General features: G+C 41.2%; 1 protein-coding gene across 3 annotated transcripts in view; it reads left to right on the forward strand.

Moving 5' to 3' along the window:
• CA5B (carbonic anhydrase 5B) overlaps window positions 1-19,663 on the forward strand; it is a 71,860-nt gene that overhangs the window by 26,787 nt on the left and 25,410 nt on the right. For all 3 annotated transcript variants that reach the window (XM_047843711.1, XM_047843709.1, XM_047843708.1), the window contains one exon: window positions 4,334-4,528. In XM_047843711.1, coding sequence (XP_047699667.1) covers window positions 4,387-4,528 — 142 coding nt within the window. In that variant the 5' untranslated portion in view covers window positions 4,334-4,386. The remainder of the gene's footprint in view (window positions 1-4,333; window positions 4,529-19,663) is intronic.

A 19,663-nucleotide genomic window follows, 5' to 3' on the forward strand; every position in this document is an offset into this window, starting at 1 on the left:
TTTTGAGTATATGTTGTACTTATCATTGGGTTTCTAGGAATTACTAAGTCTCCTTTTCCATTTAGATTGTTAAGTAAGAAAGGAGTCCTTTTCGATATGTTTGCCAACCTCTCTCTGACACTGGGATTGATTATTGAATAAGCCCAAGGTTCTGCCCATTTCAACCTCAGTTGTCCTCTCCAGCCTTGACTACTAAACACTCCTGCCTCCCCAAATGTCCTCATCATCCCTGACATTACCCCTATCTCTCTAGCTTTGCCTCTCCTGTTCAAATTGTCTCTCTCCTGTGACGCATGGTCCAGATGCTGCCCCCTGCTAAAATTTAGAGCCTCTGCCCTCTGTGTTCTCATTGAATTAAGTCAGAGCTGCCATCACATCTGGCTTTGATTAGGAAGTATTCGTTTAATTATACTAAGTGAGATAAGACAGGCACAGAGGGAAAATGTTGTATGAGTCCACTTACATGAATTATCTGGAATAGGCAAATACATAGAGGCAGAAAGTAGACCAGGGGGTGCTGGGGGGGGTGGGGAGGATTGGGGAGTTATTGTTTAACAGGGATACAGTTTATGCCGGGAATGATGAAAGCTTGGGGTATAGATACTGGTGATGGTTACACAACGTTGTGAATGTGATATTTCATGCCACTGAATTGTACACTTAAAAAAGGTTAAAATGGAAAATATTATGTACATTTTTCCATAATACAAAAAGGTAACTAAAAAAAACAGAAAAGTTACATGTTTAATAGTTTTTTATAGATTGTAAGTTTGTGGGAATGGGGAGAAAACATGACTTTTTCGTCTTCACCCAGCCCGGTGCTTTGCATGAGATAATCACTCATTATTGCTTCAAGTCAGGAACGGAAATCAATGAAAAGAAGCACAGAATTCAGGCAAGATTTCCCCATACCTCTTAGCAATTTTTAAAATTTTATTTTATTGTTGGAGTGCCTGGGTGGCTCAGTCAGGTAAGCGTCCAACTTTGGCTCAGGTCATGATCTCACGGTTCATGAGTCCATGCCCCACTTTGGGCTCTGTGCTGACAGCTCAGAGCCTGGATCCTGCTTTGGATTCTGTGTCTCCCTCTCTCTCTGTCCCTCCCCTGCTCGTTCTGTCTCTCCCTCTCTCCCTGTCTCTCTATATATCAAAAATAAGTAAACATTGAAGAAAAAAGAAAAAAAATACCGTCAAATTGATTTTATCAGAAAGAACCTTCTGTAGTTGGAATTGTTTAATGGCATTGTCTCAAAAAGAAAACAAAAAACATGAAATTAAAAATTGTCCCAAACTGCTTTCTATTTTCTTAGTGTTTGCATTTATAGCATCAGTAGCATTTTAGCAAACTTGATTTGAATAATAAGAACTTTCATTTATACAACACTTACCAGCTTTTCTGAGAGCTTTTTCAGCCCTTAGACCATTTGAAGTCACAGAAAGAGTCAACGTCATGTATAGCATTACTGAACAAATGTTTCTCCTTCTTCTCTGGTTCTAGATTCTTTCTTGCATAAGATGAAGTGTGTACATTAAGCCTTATTCTTACATATTTCAGTTCATATAATCCTTTTACTCTGCTGATCTGCAATTATAAATTATACAGTTTCGTGCTGCACATAGTCTTACAAGTTAGAAAAAAGCATAAAGGTCTTGATATGACTCTCATCCAAGATTAGGGTGGAGATATCAAGAGAGAGGTGAAATGTTTACATGAAGGGATAGGAAGGTACTGAGAAAATATCAGGTTACTGGACTTTTTTGCCATGTTTTTAATTTTGGAAAATTGATTGTTTTCATATTCTGTCCATAAACAACACCAGAGGGTATTTTCTACAGATGATTTTTGTGGAGAAGAAACTATAAATTTGGAGATATTTTCCTATGGAAAACAATCATGGATAAGTTTCTAAGATGTCGACCATTTGCTTCAAAGTAATACAGAGAGGGGAAGTAGAAGGGAGGGTAGAAATAAAACATGCTTGGCCACCAGCAGATGATTGTTGGAATAAAGTATTGGGTATAGAGGTGGTTTTATTATAGTATTTCCACTGTTTGTACGAATTTGAAGTTTGCCAAAAGAAAAAATTAAGGACAAAAAAGAAATAGATTCTGAAAGGAGGTAGCCGATGGTCTATTATTTCATACACCTGATGAGTTAATTCAGTGAATGGGGGGATTTGAAAATGAGGTACTTTTATTTGGCACAAGGCACTATCAAGATAATATCTTGAGAAGCAGCCTGTGTGGCTCTGTCAGTTGAGCATCCGACTCCTAATTTTGGCTCAGGTCATGATCCCAGGGTCATGAGATCAAGCCCCGTGTTGGGCTCTGTGCTGAGCACGGAACCTACTTGGGATTTTTTTTCTCTCTCTCTCTGCCCCTCCCCTGCTCGTGTGTACGTGCATGCATGCTCTCTCTCTCTTGAATAAATAAACATTAAAAAAACCTGATAATATCTTGAAGGTTTATTACCAATCTATATTTGAAATCTGCATAGCTTAAAGAAGGTACATATTGACATATCGCCCCAAAATGTGTATGCGTATGTATACGCGCACACACACATAAAACTAAACAAAAGTGAGTTTATGTTGGTTTGAGAATTTCTGATACCTGTTGGCAATGCAAACATACTTTAGTTGTCGCTGATCTAAAGACCCCAGGTAAGGAGTTAGGCCTGCAGGCGAGGAGGCTCCATGGGATTCAGAACTTTCTACCAGTCCCCTTTAATGCAGCGACCATGCATCTTTGCTTCCTGTGTTCAGTGTGTTCACTGGCAAAGTGATGTATACAACAGGGTACATGGCACCAGGTTTCAAGGCTGGCTGCTTGCCACAGGTCACTTTACAGTACTTGGCCAGACACATGGCTCGTTGATGGTCATGAAGGGTTCTGCCTGGAGCCCTCACTGGTTCCTTTCAGGTAGTAACAGGAAGTAACTCTCCTTCCTGTTTTTACTGGACACACTTCAGGTGTGATTTTTTTTTTCTCTCCTTTCCCTTAGATGTAGACCTCTCCTCTAGCTCAGATCTAGCAAGGTTAAGGGCAGCAGCACAGGGGAGAAGAGCTAGTTCACTGCCAGTTAAAACCAGTGAAGTACACGAAGAGAGGAAAGGGTGAAATGAGAACATTTGCCTCTTTGCTCAGCATTGCTAGGGATCATTATTTCTCTTTTTATGCCTTTGGGCACCTCTCCTTCCCCCACCATTGCCAGACAATTGAGAGGCCTCTAATAGGCTGAAGGCAGAATCTGAGGAGTCATGGTTTCCCTTCCCGTATGATGTGCATTTCAAGAGGCCCTGAGCAGGAGAAATTAATGGCACACCTGGAAGGTAGAGTTCGTGCCTTGTTCGGCGTTGCATCCCGGCACCCAACATGGTGCCTGGAACAAAGGAAATGACGATAAATGTTGAAATACAAACGTTTACTGGCAGAACTTCCATCCCTGTGAGACCAGCTTAGACTCATATTTAGCTATGGTCCTCCTTCAGATCGTACAGAACTTTGGGGGTCCTTCAGATCTTACAGGTAGGGATTGGGGCCCTACCCTTAAATGGCAAGCATTTCCAAAGTGTTTCAGAAGTATAAATAACCCCACAAATGGGTGACGGTGGCATCTAGGAAAAGGAAAAACCCTTCATACTGTCTTAGAACATTCTGGCATCACTTCACAGTTTGTGGTTCTTGAAATTAGTTAAGATCAACATCTTCTCTATCGCCAAGGAAGTGTGCCCAGGTCACTGAGTGGCCATCAGGTGCCAGACAGTAAGAGATACAGCTACGGGAGAGACAGACATGGTCCCTACCACCATGGGGCTCGGCTGCCAGGAAGGTGGCATCATAAAGTACATTCCTGATGAGGTGTTCAACTGCAAGGAGCACCATGAGGGAGACGAGGGTGCTGGGCTCACCTAGTGAGTGCCGGTCAGGGGAGGCTTCTAGGAAGTGATGCTGGAGTGGAACACCTGGAGGGGGGTGGGGGGGAAGAACCAGGTGGGGATGGAGGGAGAGTGGTCCAGAGAAGGAGGAGCATCTGTACAAGCCCTGAGGCCAGAGGGAGCATAGGGAGTGGGAAGAACTGGAGTCCTTGTGGCTGGTGTGCAGGCAGAAGTGGGAAGGAGACTTGACAGCAAAGGATTTTTCCTGCTGGAGTGGCAGGTAATTTTCAGGAAGAGGAGTGGATTAACTCTTGACTCATTCCCCCTCCACCCCTCCCCACCCCCGCCCCACCACGTATGCTCAGAGTCCTAATGTTGTTGCCCTACTCAGAGCTTCCGCTCAATGGTCACCCTCGGTTGTTTACAGCTTCGCCTTCTCTGTCCTCCTCCCTCTAGGTTATTAGGTTCCTGCATGTTATTTCGGGCCTGATCAACATTTCAAGCTAAACATGGTGGTGATGAGTATCCTCAGGGCCATTCTGCAAGCCTCTCCATGCAGGTCACCGTGGAGAAGATTCCAGATCCCCAGCTCCGTGCCGGCGAGGCCCTGCAGCCTCTACACCTGCACGTACAAAACCCGGAACCGAGCCTGTGAGTACCCCGCTGCCTTCGAGAGAGCGAAAGGCTGGTTTCGTAGCAATCACGTGTGTCCTGCTTATCCACGTGCTGTCAGTGGCATTCCAGAGTGGGATTCTGTGCCCTAAGAACTGTGAGAACAGCTACTTGTTTCTCTACTTGTCTTCTCAGATAAATGTGGAAAATTCTTTTCCCCCAGGTTCATTGGGATGTAGTTGCCACATAATATTGTGTAAGTCGAAGTTGTGCAGCGTGATGATTTGATACACGTATATTGCAAAACCGTCATAAGGTTCAGAAAGTCCTTTCCTTGACCGATTCTCACATGTTCAAAGGATGTCGTGCCGAAATAGGACGAGGGAGATGTCCCATTTTCCGGTACTCTGGAACCTGTTCTGTGCTGTTGTGGTTAGCAGTGGTCTTCTTACTAACGTGGATCCACAGACAGCGAATTCTCCCCGTGAATCTTAACGTTCTGCAAGTTGCGTATTCACGTTTGCCAGCAGGTCAGTGGCTTCGCGCTCTGGAATATTCTTTCCCGAGTCACAAACTGCAGAGTTAATTCCAGCCGAGCAGCTTGCCAGCGTGTGCTCTGCTGTCAGTGCGGCATCAAGGGAGGCGGCAGATGGTCTCTCCTGCCACCTCCCGCATCCCGTTCTCCTGAGACACCAGCTACCTGGCACATCCCTGTGGTGCAGGGATTGTCCACCGAGGCACTACTGACCGGGGGGATGGGCCACTCTGTGATGTTGCACGTGAAGCGTGCACTGTAGGGTGATTAGCTGCATCCCTGCCCTGTATCACAGTGGTCATCCACAGAGATGACAGTTGCACCCTCACCCAGTTAGAACAACCACAAATGTCAGCAGACATTACTAAATGAGCTCTGCAGGAGACAGAATTGCCCTGGTTAAAAATCAGTGGGACAAGAGGAGAGAATAAGAATGCATGTTTTTGTGGAGAGGTGAGTTTGAATTTGTGGAGAAGGTAAAATGCCTAAGTATATTGTGAAAGAGGAATTTTTCATATTCTCTATTATCTTAAAGGAATTGACGCAGGGTTTTCAAATGTTGGTTTCCTCCTAAGTCTGGGTTTCTCTGCTTTTTCTCTCTGGGTTTTCTCTCTTTTGACATCATAAGCACATACTAAAAAAAGAAGGTAAGAAAGGAATGCTTTTATATCAGTAGTACTAATCTAGCTAAATCCAAGGACTTGAAACTTCTTCACAAATGCATTTTTATTATGAATTTACTTTGTTTCCTCTAACATTGACAATGTTCTCATTAAAATGAATTGGTCGGAGTCATAATAAATTTCTGGTTGCTGGGTGTGGCTTCCTACCAGCAGACCCACATCCTACTGGGACTGGCTTATTCTCAACACTGGCATTTTGTGGTCTGAGGCTTCAAATGGAAAAAAAGAGTCATATTTATGTAACTACCAAAGTTTTACTTTTTTTTTTTTTTTAACAGAGAGTTGAAAGATAAAGGTCTAAAGTCCAACATACATATGTCTTGCTTCTTTTAGTGCTGACAAAACGCGGTGGCTTGGGGAGGTGTGGGCTTTCCTTGATTAATTTTTCACATCAGATGTTCTTGTTTTTAACTTACTAAGAGAAACTGGTGACAGTCATGATTTGGTTTTGCTTTTGGCATATTGCTCTGCCCCTCCTGTTTTCACTGGGGAGAATATTGTAATTTCTGCTGCTCTGAGCCACTGGCAGCTTAATACGACGGCAGAAGGCCCCGTTGTGTACTTGTGTGACCAAGAATGACCTAAGATCGTTGAGGGTTAGAAAAGATAACCTGCAAAGCCCGTAGCTAGTGGCCGCTGTACAGTGAGGACTGTGTTGGCAAGTACTCCTACTCCTAGTACTACGATTATCGTCATCACCGTCCTTATCGTCATAGGCTCAGTGCCCCCATCAGATGTTTTTGTGACCATTTTTAAGATTGGGTTAAGTGGGCGGTGCCTGGGTGGCTCAGTCGGTTGAGCGTCCGACTTTGGCTCAGGTCATGATGTCACAGTCTGTGAGTTTGAGCCCCGCATCGGGCTCTGTGCTGATGGCTCAGAGCCTGGAGCCTGCTTCCGATTCTGTGTCTCCCTCTCTCTCTGCCCCTTCCCTGCTCATGCTCTGTCTCTCTCTGTCTCAAAAATAAAATAAAAACATTAAGAAAAAAAATTAAAAAAAAAAAGATTGGGTTAAGCGGAATGAGGAGTAAATGAAGTAGGAGGATGTGGCAAATTCAGGAAGCAGCATTTCACTAGGGCCTTGGGCTCTGGGATTCACCTTCAGTCCCTGCTTCTCACCTCCCAGGGAATCATTGGCTGTCGACTCAGATCACTGTTCGCTGTTATCTCAAGTAGCAGACAGTGTTGACAGTCCTAATTTGAGGACTTGTAGTATGATAAAATAAAGCTAAAAGCCTGCCCCTGTTACCCAAGATGAAAATAAAATCAAATTCGCTTAGTATATCTTCTACTGAAATTTATGTTAATTGTCACATAAAACATTCAGTGTTAGAGTAGATCAGAAAATGAAGCCCAACAGTCAACAATAAAAAAGTCTAATTAAAAACGGATCAAAGACCTTACTTAACAGACACTTCACCAAAGAAGATCTATAGATGGCAAATAAGAATATAAAAAGATGCCCCACTATGTGATCTGTGATCAGGGAAATACAAACTAACACAATAATAAGATATCACCAAACACCTATTACAGTGGCCAAATTCCAGAACACTGAGCATACTGAGTGGGTATGAGGGTGTGGGGCAACACAAACTCTTACTCATTGATGGTGAAAATGGTACAGCCACCCTGCAAGATAACTTGGCAGTTTCTTTCAGAACTAAATATATCCTTGCCATACAATTCAGCAATCATGTACCTTGGTATTTACCCAGCATTGTTTTAAACTCATGTCTATACAAAAACCTACACATGGATATTTACAGCAGCTTCATTCATAATTGCCAAAACTTGGAAGCAGCCAAGAGGTCCTGCAGTACTTGAATGGATGCCTTATCTATGGTGTACCCAGACAATGGAATTTTATATCCTCACTGAAAAGAAATGAGCTATGAAACCAGGAAGAGAAATGTAGGAACCTTAAATGCATATGACTAAGTGAAAGAAGCCAATCTGAAAAGGCTACAAACTGTGTGATTCCAACTGTATGGCATTCTAGAAAAGGCAAAACTATGCAGGCAGTGAAAAGATCAGTAGTTGCCATGTGTTAGAGTATAGGGAGGGATGGATAGGTGGAGCAGAGGATTTTTTTAGGGTAGTGAAAATACTGTGTATATTATGATGGATACAGATAAGTATACATTTGTCCAAACCCAAGGAATATATAACATCGAGAGTGAACTACAATGTAACATATGGGCTTTGGGTGTTATCATGTATCAGTGTAGGTTCATGAATTATAACAAATGTACCACTCTGGTGGGGGTTGGTCATAATGGGGGATGCTGCATGTGTGGGGGCAGGGGTAAATGGGAAATCACTGTACCTTAAATTAATTAATAAATAAAGTCCTAAAAAATTAAACATGTGATCTGAGACCAAAATGACATAAATTTAATAATTTTAATTCTTAATTAAATATAAAGAATATCATCTAGAATTGAAATAGTACGTATTTTTATTTGTTATTATTTCATTGATTCTTATTTTTCATGATCTCTATGTTTAGATGGAAGAGAAATATTATTTTAGGACAACATGGACTAGAATGGCACTGTATAGGGGCACCTGAGTGGCTCAGTCAGTTAAGTGTCCAACTTTGGCTCAGGTCGTGATCTCATGGTTCCTGAGTTCAAGCCCCACATCAGGCTCTCTGCTGTCAGCACAGAGCCCACTTTCTCTGTGCCCCACTCTCTGCCCTGTATAAAATCTAGCCACTAACCCCATGTGTGTATTTTCATGTAAATATAAATGTATTAAAATGTTATGGCCACATGTTGCTAGCACTTACCACAATGGAAATTTCCATCATCAGAGAAAGTTCTATTGGACAGGACTGGTCTGTATTATAGTTGAACTGTGTTAGAAAGTTGTTCTGTTATTTCTCCAGTTAATTTTGAAGGATAAAAATCCTAGAGGACAATAGTAGTAAAAAGTTTGTTTTGCAATGTGTTCACAAAGAACTCTAATAATCCCTAAATAATACAGATTCAGGATGCCCCACATAGAGTTTTTCATTAACATTCAAATAACCTTGAGAAACAATAGGCTGATTAAGAGCCCCTTGGAATTGTATTAATAGCTTCAGGGGTATCAGCAGCAACAAGGAGCTAACAAACAGCCCTGAACTGACCCCCAGGAACTGTGGCCTTTAGTCTTCTGTGTTGTTGACTGCATGTGTATGCTGCTGTTACCTGGGCTCAACATCAAAGTGCCTTTTAAAGCCCTCATGCTCTGAGAAGACAATTTATGATTCTGTGATCATCCCTAACAATATCACATGGGAGGGGGCTGTCCCTGTGTATCCTATCACTGTGCTAAGCCCTCGGGCCTACTAGGATGGTCTTCAATCACATGAGAAAATTGTACAGCTCAAGAAAAAGGATGGTAACAGGGCAAGGCGAATGAGAAAAAAACAATGAGGGCCTAGAATAACAATGTCCAGTAGATGAATAATGTGAACCACCAATATGAGAGCCATATAGGCAATTCTGTATTTTCTAATAACTACATCTTTAAAAAGAACAAATAATGTCAATTACATCTCAATAAAACGGGAAAATTAATTCTAAAATATCAAAAACATAGGCAAAATATAGTATATAAAGGGGCACCTGGGTGGCTCAGTTGGTTAAGTGTCTGACTCTTGATTTCAGCTCAAGTCATGATCTCACTTTCTTGAGATTGAGCCCCGCATTGGGATTTTCTCTTTCCCTTTCTCTCTACCTCTCCCCAATTTGTACTCTTTCTCCCTCTCTCTCTCGCTCTCTCTCTCAAAACAAATAAATAAATAAACTTAAAAAAATATATATATATATATGTATATAGTATATAGTTAAAAATATTTTTGCCAGTGTATTTGTTGGGGAGGAAGAATATTTAACCTAGCATATCCAAAATATTCTCATTTTAACATGAGATGAGTATAAAAATTCTAAATGAAATATTTTACATTGCTTTGTGCTAAGTCTTTAAGGTCCCTCGCTGTTTTACATTTATAGCACATCTCAATTTGAACAGTCACGCAAGGTGAGTGGTTACCTTATTACGCAGTGCAGGTACAGAGAATAGATATCAAGGGTTGCTTAATGTAGTGTGGAGTTGTCTGGGAAGGGCCTTGAAGTGATCTTGAGAGCCTGTAGGATTTTAAGAAATGAGAAATGGGTAGATGTGATCATATGAACTGTTAAGGGGGAAGCATTTCTTTTACCCAGTTCCTGCTAGCTGGACTGAGAAACGAATTGACATGAGACAGATTAAAGGAAGATCAAATTTAATAGCATACATAAGGGAAATCCACAGACATGAAAATTCCAAGTATAGTGAGGCAACATGAGGCTTATATGAGCTACAGACAGGGGTAGGGGTCTGAGGACAAAGGGGAGGAAGACCATTAGCAGGAAGGTGTGAAGAGATGTTTGGAAAACAAAGGTTGCCCTATTAAGATCAGTCTCTTTTAAGTAAAGAGGACTCTTTATTAGTAGCTCTCTTCCTGGTATAAGCAAGCAGTTGAGGGAGAGGTACAGAGCTTTTCCTGAATCTGCTGGGGTTATTTGCTTTTAACACAAAATAGCATTCATGCCAAAGTGGCCTATCTTGGGGCAGCCTACCCGTGGACCCTACAGTTCGTTCCTCTGAAACTTGCCTGAAGTTTCTACACATTAAAAGTTGAGCTGGCAAATTGTTCCATCTCATTGAACCAGTCTTAGTCCTGACAGTAGGTCAATTCAGCTAAGTTCATTTCATCTCTACCATGATGCAGATGTGTTTTCAAAATTAGGCCTTTGGTTCAAGTCATTGGGTATTAAACAACAGGCATTTCTGTGGAAACAAAAGAAAAACAATGGTTATTGATTAGGTCAAAATATACATCAGTTTTTTTTGTTCTGAGGATAGCCGGTGGAGAGGATTTCTAGATGTCAAGCTCCAAGCATCTTCAGATAGAGTGAGAGCAGGCAGTGGCAGTGTGACAGAACTTCCCGGTTTGTAGTTCTGAGTGTCTGTGGTGATTTTTGCATGGCCAATAGAAGAGCAGGCATGAAGATTGTCTACACATGAGCTGTTGTGATTTCTCTGAACTTACATCAGGTGGTTTATATTTATTTTGCAGGGCTTTGGGGGAAAAAGGGCAGTTTTAGTTCTCAAATGAATCCAATTCAGAAAGGAGTAACAAAAATCAAAAGCATTAGTTTGGACAGTTGCAGCAAAGCATTGGAAGGGACTAGAAGAAATTAGGAGCTAGCCTTGTTTGTAACAGACAGTATTAGAATCTAGTATTTACATAGGTGTGTTATTGAAACATACTTTTTCCTTTCTGTAATCACCCTGATTTCTACCAAAGATAGTCAAATTTAATATTTGTTTACAAAGTAAGTCTAGTTTTAAAAATTTGGCGTAATTATTTACAGAACCACCACAAGAATACTGATTGATTGGCCATGTAGTTTCCTTTAAATCTCCTTTGCTGGAACTTTTCCTTGTTGTTACGAAATTATTGGAGTCTTTAAAAAAATAGGAAATATCTAGTTTCGAGATTTCAAGCTTAATTACCTTTTTTTACCATTAAAAATTTTTATTTTAATTCCAGTAAACATGCAGTGTTATATTAGCTTCAGGTGTAAAATACAGAGATTCAGCAATTCTATACATTACTCAGTGCTCATCATAATAAATGTACTCTTAATCCCCTTCACCTACTTTACCCATCCCCACCCCCCCACTGCCCCTCTGGTAACCACCAGTTTGTTCTCTATAGTTAAGAATCTGTTTCTTGGTTTGTCTCTTTTTATCTTTGTTCCTTCGTTTTGTTTCATAAATTCCACATATCAGTGAAATCATATGGTATTTGTCTTTCTCTGACTGACTTACTTTATTTAGCATCATACTCTCTAGCTCCATCTGTGTTGTTGCAAATGGCAAAGGATCTCATTCTTTTTTATGGCTTAGCAACATTCCATTGTGTATACATGTACTTTTTCTTTATCCATTCATCTATAGGTGGACCATTGGACTGTTTCCATAATTTGGCTATTGTAAATAATGCTGCAATAAATATAGGGGTGTATATATCTTTTCAATTAGTGTTTTTGTATTGTTTGGGTAAATACCTAGTAGTGCCATTACTGGATCGTATGGTAATTCTATTTGTAATTTTTTGAGGATCCTCCATACTGTCTTCCACAGTGGCTACACCAGTTTGCATTCCCACCAACAGTGCACAATACTTCCTTTTTCTCCACACCCTCACCAACACTTGTTTCCTGTATTTTTTTTATTTTAGCTATCCTGTCAGGTGTGAGGTGATACAGCATTGTGGTGTTGATTTGCATTTTCCTGATGATGAATGATGTTGAGCATCTTTTCATGTGTCTGTTGGCCACCTGGATATCTTTTTTGGTGAAATGTCTCCTGCCCATTTTTAAATCGGATTTTTTGGGTTTTGGGTGTTGAGTTGTAGAATTTCTTTATATATTTTAGATAATGACCCTTTATCAGATATATCATTTGTAGGGGCACCTGGGTGGCTCAGTCAGTTAAGTGGCCAACTCTTGGTTTTGGCTCAGGTCATGATCCCAGAGTCATGGGATCAAACCCCACATCAAGTTCTACACTGAGTGTGGAGCCTGCTTAAGATTCTCTCTCCCTCCCTCCCTCTCTCCCCTGCTCCTCCCCTCACTCACACGTGCTCTCTCTCTCTCTCTCCCCAAAAAAGATATCATTTGCAAATATCTTCTCCCATTCTGTAGATTGCCATTTACTTCTGTTGATCATTTCCTTTGCTGTACAGAAATTTTTATTTTTATGTAGTCCCAATAGTTTATTTTGCTTTTGTTTCCCCTGCCTCATGGAGACATATCTAGAAAAATGTTGCTACAGCTGATGTCAGAGACATTACTGCCTGTGCTGTCTTCTAGGATTTTTATGGTTTCAGGTCTCACATTTAGGTCCATAATCCATTTTGAGTTGATTTTTGTGTATGGTGAAATAAAGTGGTCCAGTTTCATTTTTTGCATGTAGCTGTCTAGTTTCCCTAGAACCATTTGTTGAAGAGACTATCTTTTTCCCCTTGCATATTCTTGCCTCCTTTGTCATAGATTAATAGACCATGTAATAGTGGGTTTACTTCTGGGCTCTTTCGGTTGCATTGATCTATATGTCTGTTTTTATACCAGTACCATACTGTTTTGACTACTACAGCTTTGTAGTATATCTTAAAACCTGGGACTGTGACAGTTACAGCTTTGTTGTTCTTTTTCAAGATTGCTTTGGCTATTCGGCGTCTTGTGTGGTTCCATGCTTATTTTCGGATTATTTGTTTTAGTTCTGTGTAAAATGCTGTTGGCATTTTAATAGGGATTGCATTAAATATGCAGATTGTTTTGGGTAGTATAGACATTTTAAGAATATTTGTTCTTCCTGCTGGAACTTTTCATAAGGAATTTCTAGTTGTATTTTTAGCAGCACCAAGGCCAGAAGCCAAGCCAAAACTTGCACCAAATACCTGCCAGACTTTGCCTGTAAGACCTATAGATTTGGGTGAATTCTTCTCTTCTTGAGGTTCTCCAAATGTTCTGAGGTTCCCATATACCTGTCATGAATTAACCTTCTTTATCATCTGGTATGGCTGCTGGGAACTCTGTAAGCAAGGTTAATATTAAGGCCAGTATTTCCAGGGGGCTTTATTGGCCCCATGAAGCCAATCTCAGTTCCTTAAAGCTGTCTGGTCATATCTAAATCTATATAGGTATCAAATATTACATTCCAGTCAAAGCCTTGGTAATATAACCTATGTTTCCAATTATGTCCTGTTACAGGAGAACAGATTCTTATTGACCTTATGCAAATAAATGTATTGCCATAAAAATATAAGAATACTTGGGCTCCTGGGTGGCTCAGTCAGTTGGGCGTCCAACTTCGGCTCAGGTCATGATCTCACGGTTCGTGGGTTCGAGCCCTGCATTCAGGGTTTCCATTGTCAGTGTGGAGCCTGCTTTGGATCCTCTGTCTCTCTCTCTCTGCCCCTCCCCTGCTGGTTCTCTCTCTCTCTCTCATAATAAATAAATAAACTTAAAAAAAAGTTTTAAAAAATATAAGAATACTCATTTTCTGAATTATGGAGGGTTCAGGTAGGGAGGAAAGATAAATGTTTCAATTCTGTTTATAACAGTATAATTTATCAAATTATTATAGGTCAGTTAGCTTAAGAGAAAAGATTTCCTCAATCTTGAAAAACAAACCATTTCATGGGGCGCCTGGGTGGCTCAGTTGGTTAAGCGTCCGGCTTCAGCTCAGGTCATGATCTCACAGTCTGTGAGTTTGAGCCCCGCGTCAGGCTCTGTGCTGACAGCTCAGAGCCTGGAGCCTGCTTCAGATTCTGTGTATCCCTCTCTCTCTGCCCCTTCCCTGCTCATGCTCTGTCTTTCTCTGTCTCAAAAATAAATAAAAACATTTAAAAAAAAAAAGAAAAGAAAAGAAAAACAAACCATTTCAAAAAGTCAGATATATTTTAAACAAAAAGTCACCAAAATTATAATTATCATCCTCAGTTCATTGAGTCCCATGTTTTTGTTTTGCTTGAATCCAGTTTTTCCACTAGTTTTAGAGATTCTTACCTAGTTCTGTTTTATGATTTTTTTAATTATATTAAAAAAAATTTTTTTTTATGTTTTTATTTATTTTTGAGACAGAGAGAGAGCATGAATGGGGGAAGGTCAGAGAGAGAGGGAGACACAGAATCCGAAACAGGCTCCAGGCTCTGAGCTGTCAGCACAGAGCCCGACGTGGGGCTCGAACTCACAGACCGCGAGATCATGACCTGAGCCGAAGTCGGACATCCAACTGACTGAGCCACCCAGGCGCCCCAAAAGTCTTAAATTTAATGCACAATGCTAAAGACAATTTTATTTTAATTAAGCCAACAACCTTAAATTAGCTTTAGTACTGGATATTTCCCCGGATCACATATCCTTAACAGAGCATTTGGGTTTCTATCTTCCAGAGTTTTGGAATACTCAATTCTTATAAGCACTTGCCTACAAACCAATGAAATAGAACTCCTTTACAAGTTTATTTTATTTTATTTTTTAATGTTTATTTTTGAGGGAGAGAGAGAGCAGGGGAGGGACAGAGAGAGGAAGACACAGAATCTGAAGCAGGCTCCAGGCTCCGAGCAAGCAGCAGATATCCCGATGCGGGGCTTGAACTCACAAACCGGTGAGATCATGACCTGAGCTGAAGTTGGCCACTTAACCGACTGAGCCACCCAGGTGCCCCTAGAAGTTTGTATTTTTAAAAAACCTCTTTTTCCCTTTTATTTGTTCAGTCTCAGGCAATTGTGGGCTGTGTTTACATTTTAAAGACGTAAGATTTATGATTTCAAGGGACAGGATGAATGCAAAAAAATGTGTTTTTTCCCAGAGTTCCAGGGTAATTGTGATTTAAAATTTACCTTTTTAAAAAAAAAGTACAGAACACTGTTTTAATATCCTGATCTTTCACGATATCCACAAATACTTTGAGAGGAATAGGTGAGGTTTGGGGATTGGTAAAGATAGGTGGGCTTTGACTGGCTTCTAGAGTTGCATTTCTGGGTTCGTAGAGACTTATAAGACCAAGAGTTGTTTTTAATTCCTCAAAGAACTAGATTACAGCCCGAATATCAAAAGACTGACCTGTCCTTTTAACTAAATTAGGGAGGTTTTTAACTAAAATGGGAATGAAAAGATTTTTCTCTGTATAAAGTCTGTATAAAGCATCTTAACATTCTCACATTTAAGAAAGCATTTTAACCCTTCTTTCTGGGTACATAATTCAACACGGGCTTCTATTAATCCCTGAATAATGCTTTTTACAGATCATTTGTAAGAGGGCCTAGGAGAAATTTTTGGTCCTGTTTCCTGTGAAGGGGGTTTGTGTAGTCATTCTTTTTATCTCTACATTTAGTTGGATCTTTTCAAAGTGGAGATAAAAAGGGCTTTATAATTTAAAACATCTTGCTGCTGTCCAGAAGACATGAATTCTTTTGTAGTAGGGGGTTAGGAAACACCTGCAAAGGACATTGCATTGGAATGCCTGAAGCTGACAGGGCCTGATTATCAATCCTTGGAAGGTAGAATCAAAGCAAGCCTTGTTGGTAGTTTCAGGTGCTTTTTTTAAATTCACTTCCTAGCTTTCAGGATTTACATGGCTACCTGCATACTTTAAGCCTGGAGATTAGGCCTTGAGTGCTCCCTATAAATCTTACATAGAAAGGAAAACTCTTAAGTCTAATTTCTGTGATTTTTACTAGTAAGACAAGTGAGAGCTCTCTATAAAGAATAGTTTTTTTTTATAAATTTTTTATTTTTTTATTTTTTTTATTTTTGGGACAGAGACAGAACATGAACAGGCGAGGGGCAGAGAGAGAGGGAGACACAGAATCGGAAACAGGCTCCAGGCTCTGAGCCATCAGCCCAGAGCCCGACGCGGGGCTCGAACTCACGGACCGCGAGATCGTGACCTGGCTGAAGTCGGACGCCTAACCGACTGCGCCACCCAGGCGCCCCTTGAATATTTTTCTTTTAAATATAGCTAATTTAAAGGTTCCATTGTCTGGCCATTGATGAGTGGGATCTATTAATAGCAACGGAAACCAATAAGCCTTAATGGTTAACCGAAAATGCAAGATGCGTCCAAAGAGGGCACAGGTGATCTGTCCCTGTGATCCAGAAGTTTACTCCCAAAATCAGTCTAAGAGAGCAAAGACCTTCATTTCACAGGCAGTAAGGGTCATATGGTGAAAATGGTGTTTCCAGTCTCCCACAACATTGTGAGACGCCTCCAGTAGAACAAAGGAGGTTTACTGGCGTAAACCTGCTTGCCTGGTTGGAGAGACTATTGGCGTGAGTGAGGTAAGGGTAGAGAGCCTTGGTATCAACTTGTTTGGTTTTCTCTATCAATAAAATAAGCATTAAGTGCCTCCTTTGTGCCTGGTACCAAGTTCAGCCTGGAGGTTGTAGAAGAAGTCTAGGACACAGGCCCTAACACTGAGGCCTTGACACGGGCCCCGTGAGCAGATAAAGCAAATGCACACTGCACGAGCAATGGTTGGATGCAAAAAGGGCTAGAGTCAACATGATGTGAGTTCAAAAGAAGGAAAGGTCAACCTGGTGGGAGCTAATGTCAAAACCAAAGTTTGGGAAGATGGAGTAAAGGGGAATGAGAGAGCAGGAAAAGAAATCAAGGAGCATGGTGTGAAGTCTGGGGTGTAGGGGCCTGAACTGGGCTGCTGGTCATGGGCCAGGCACGGAAGAGATAAACCTGAAAGATCCTTAATGAAAAAGTAATGTGGTGATCAGTAGGGTACTAGGAATAAACAGAAAAGGGGACTGGAACCTTCTCAAGGATGCTCTTTATCTTGTACATTCAGTGCACAAGCAGTGATTGAAAGCCAGCTCAGCTGTAGACTGTGGAGCAGTGGGAGGGGCAGATAATTACGCATATATGTGTAGGGGAGAACAAATCATTTTCCTTCCACCTTTCTGAGTTCTTGGCCGAGACCACCCATAATAAAAGACAGGTTAACAAGAGAAAAACAAACACAAGTTTAGTAACCTGTACACCTCCTGGACACATGGGAGAGACCTAGGAAGACTGAGAAGCTCCTTGAGATGGCCGCAGCCATCACCTTAAATACCATCTTCAGCTAAAGACAAAAGATGTTGAGGGGGGCAGTTATGGGAGGTTACCAAACAAAGCACAGTGAACAAGGGCATGGTTGTTAGGTGGATTTAAGTCTAGCCTTTTCCTGTTGATGAGAGCTTCTGGTGATATATAGTCATCCTTCTCTCCTGGTACAGAGAGGGAGACACCCATGCACAAGGAGATTTCCCTTGTAAATGGAGATTTCCCTTACACCAAGAGTAATTTCTACTCAGTTTTCAGAGCTTCTCCTGTGTTGGCTGTTGCCAGAATAATCAGCTCAAAATAATCCTTGTGCCAAAGAGGCATATGGGATGGTGTATCTTGCTACCCTTCACCACCTCAAAATATGCCTCTTTGGCATAAGGATTACTTTGAGCTGATTATTTTGAGAAACTGCAGACACAGGAGAAGCACTGAAAGGAGAGTAGAAGTTATCCTTTCATCAGGGAAATTTACATGAAAAGGGGGGGGGGGGCTGGACCAGGAAGAGAGTTATTACCAGAGACAGCTTTTTCTTTAGAGAGACTTACCTGCTTGGAAGGGCAAACTTGGCTTCCCCTGCATTTTCTCTTCTCACCTTCCTGTGAATTGCCTTCCTCCGCTTTGAAGCCTCGGGCCTCTGCACCTTTCCTTAGCTCCCCTGTTATTTAAGCCTCAATTGCCTGACGGCCATTGGAGTCTCATACCTCTGTGGGTCTCCAGTCAGGAAATAGATAATTAAAAATTTTTCTCCTACTAATCTATATTTTTATTACAGTGGGGGGAAGGTGTCTCAGCTAAGGACCTCGAAGGGTAGAGTAAAACTTATTTGTCCTTCCCTACAATGGCATATTCTGCTACCCTTCATATAAATACAATAATAATTATACCAGTGGAATGAATCTTTTGAAAGAAAAAAAATCAGAGTGTTATGATCAAAAAATAAGAAGAAGATCATATTATAAGAGTAGCCAGAGAACATTTTACTGAGGAGGTGACAGTAAAGCCCAAGACTTACAGACAATGGGAGCTGAGTGAGGGGAAAGTGTTTTCTGAGGAGAGGGAGGAGCAGGAACTGAGGGGCCAAGGCAGGAACGTGCTTCCTGTGCTTCAGGAGGTGAAAGAGGGACACTCCTGAGGCTGGACACATAGGGTGGTACAGGCACAAAAGAAATCAAAGCCGGGACTAGTCCTATTCATAAGAACTAAAACCGAGCACATTTTCTCCATGGAATCTAAAGAGATGTTGATGCTTGTCAGCAATAGATTAGTGACTCCTTCATGATGACGGTGTACCTCTACTCACTGAAACCATAGTTGATAAAATCACGGTTTCTGTTTATTTCATTTTCTTCATACAAGAAGAACCTGAAAATGAAGGCACTGTTAGTCAGAACACGTAATCGTCTTCCTATTTGGGGGGAAAGTATGAGCAACTACCAAGATATTGTTTCATTCTGTATTTTGTTAACATGGAGGAAGAGGATGGGAGAGGAGAACAAAATGTGAATTATTTTTAGCAGATCAAACCGTTGGCAAAAGTTGTCTTCCCTAAGGCCACAGTAGACAAGGGCCCCTGGTGGGGGGATGGTTTGGGTTCCAGAGGAGGAGGTTTGGGGTGGGAGTGGGGGTCGAAAATCTTCCAGAAGCTGACCTCGTGAATCGAAGGACATAAATTGACAGAAGCATCAAGGTCATAAAAGAGCAATGAAGGACTAGGTCTGGGATTTGGGGGCTGGTATTTGCATGGGTGAGAATAGATTCTGGTCATTTCCTGAATGGAGTGGGGGACGAGTCAGGGTGAAAGGAGGGATCGTCTTGGGGATCTGCTTGTTAGTCCCCTTCTTGCCTGGTCTTTACAGGAGACCCTCATGAATTGGTTTTGAAGAATGTGAATTCTCAACTCCTGGGCCACAGTCTGAGTATCTCAGAGGGGAAGGTCCTGCAGAGTCTCTTGGTGCCAGGCATCCTACAATTGAATCAGCTTGAACAGACCAATTACCAGCAAAGAGATTGGATCTGTAATCAAGACTTCCAGCAAACAAAAGTCCAGGACCAGACGGCTTCACAGGCAAAATTTAAAACATTTAAAGAGTAAATTAAAAAAAAAAAAAATTTAAAGAGTTAATACCTATTCTTCTCAAACTATTCCAAAAAATAGAAGGAAAACTTCCAAAATCATTCTATGAAGCCAGTAAACAGCCTGATACAAAGCAGATAAAGACACCACAAAAAAAGGAACTACGGGCCAATATCTCTGATGAACAAAGATACAAAAATCCTCAACAAAATACT

This window comes from Prionailurus viverrinus, chromosome X (assembly GCF_022837055.1).
Source record: "Prionailurus viverrinus isolate Anna chromosome X, UM_Priviv_1.0, whole genome shotgun sequence".
In the NCBI taxonomy this organism is placed as follows: domain Eukaryota; kingdom Metazoa; phylum Chordata; class Mammalia; order Carnivora; family Felidae; genus Prionailurus; species Prionailurus viverrinus.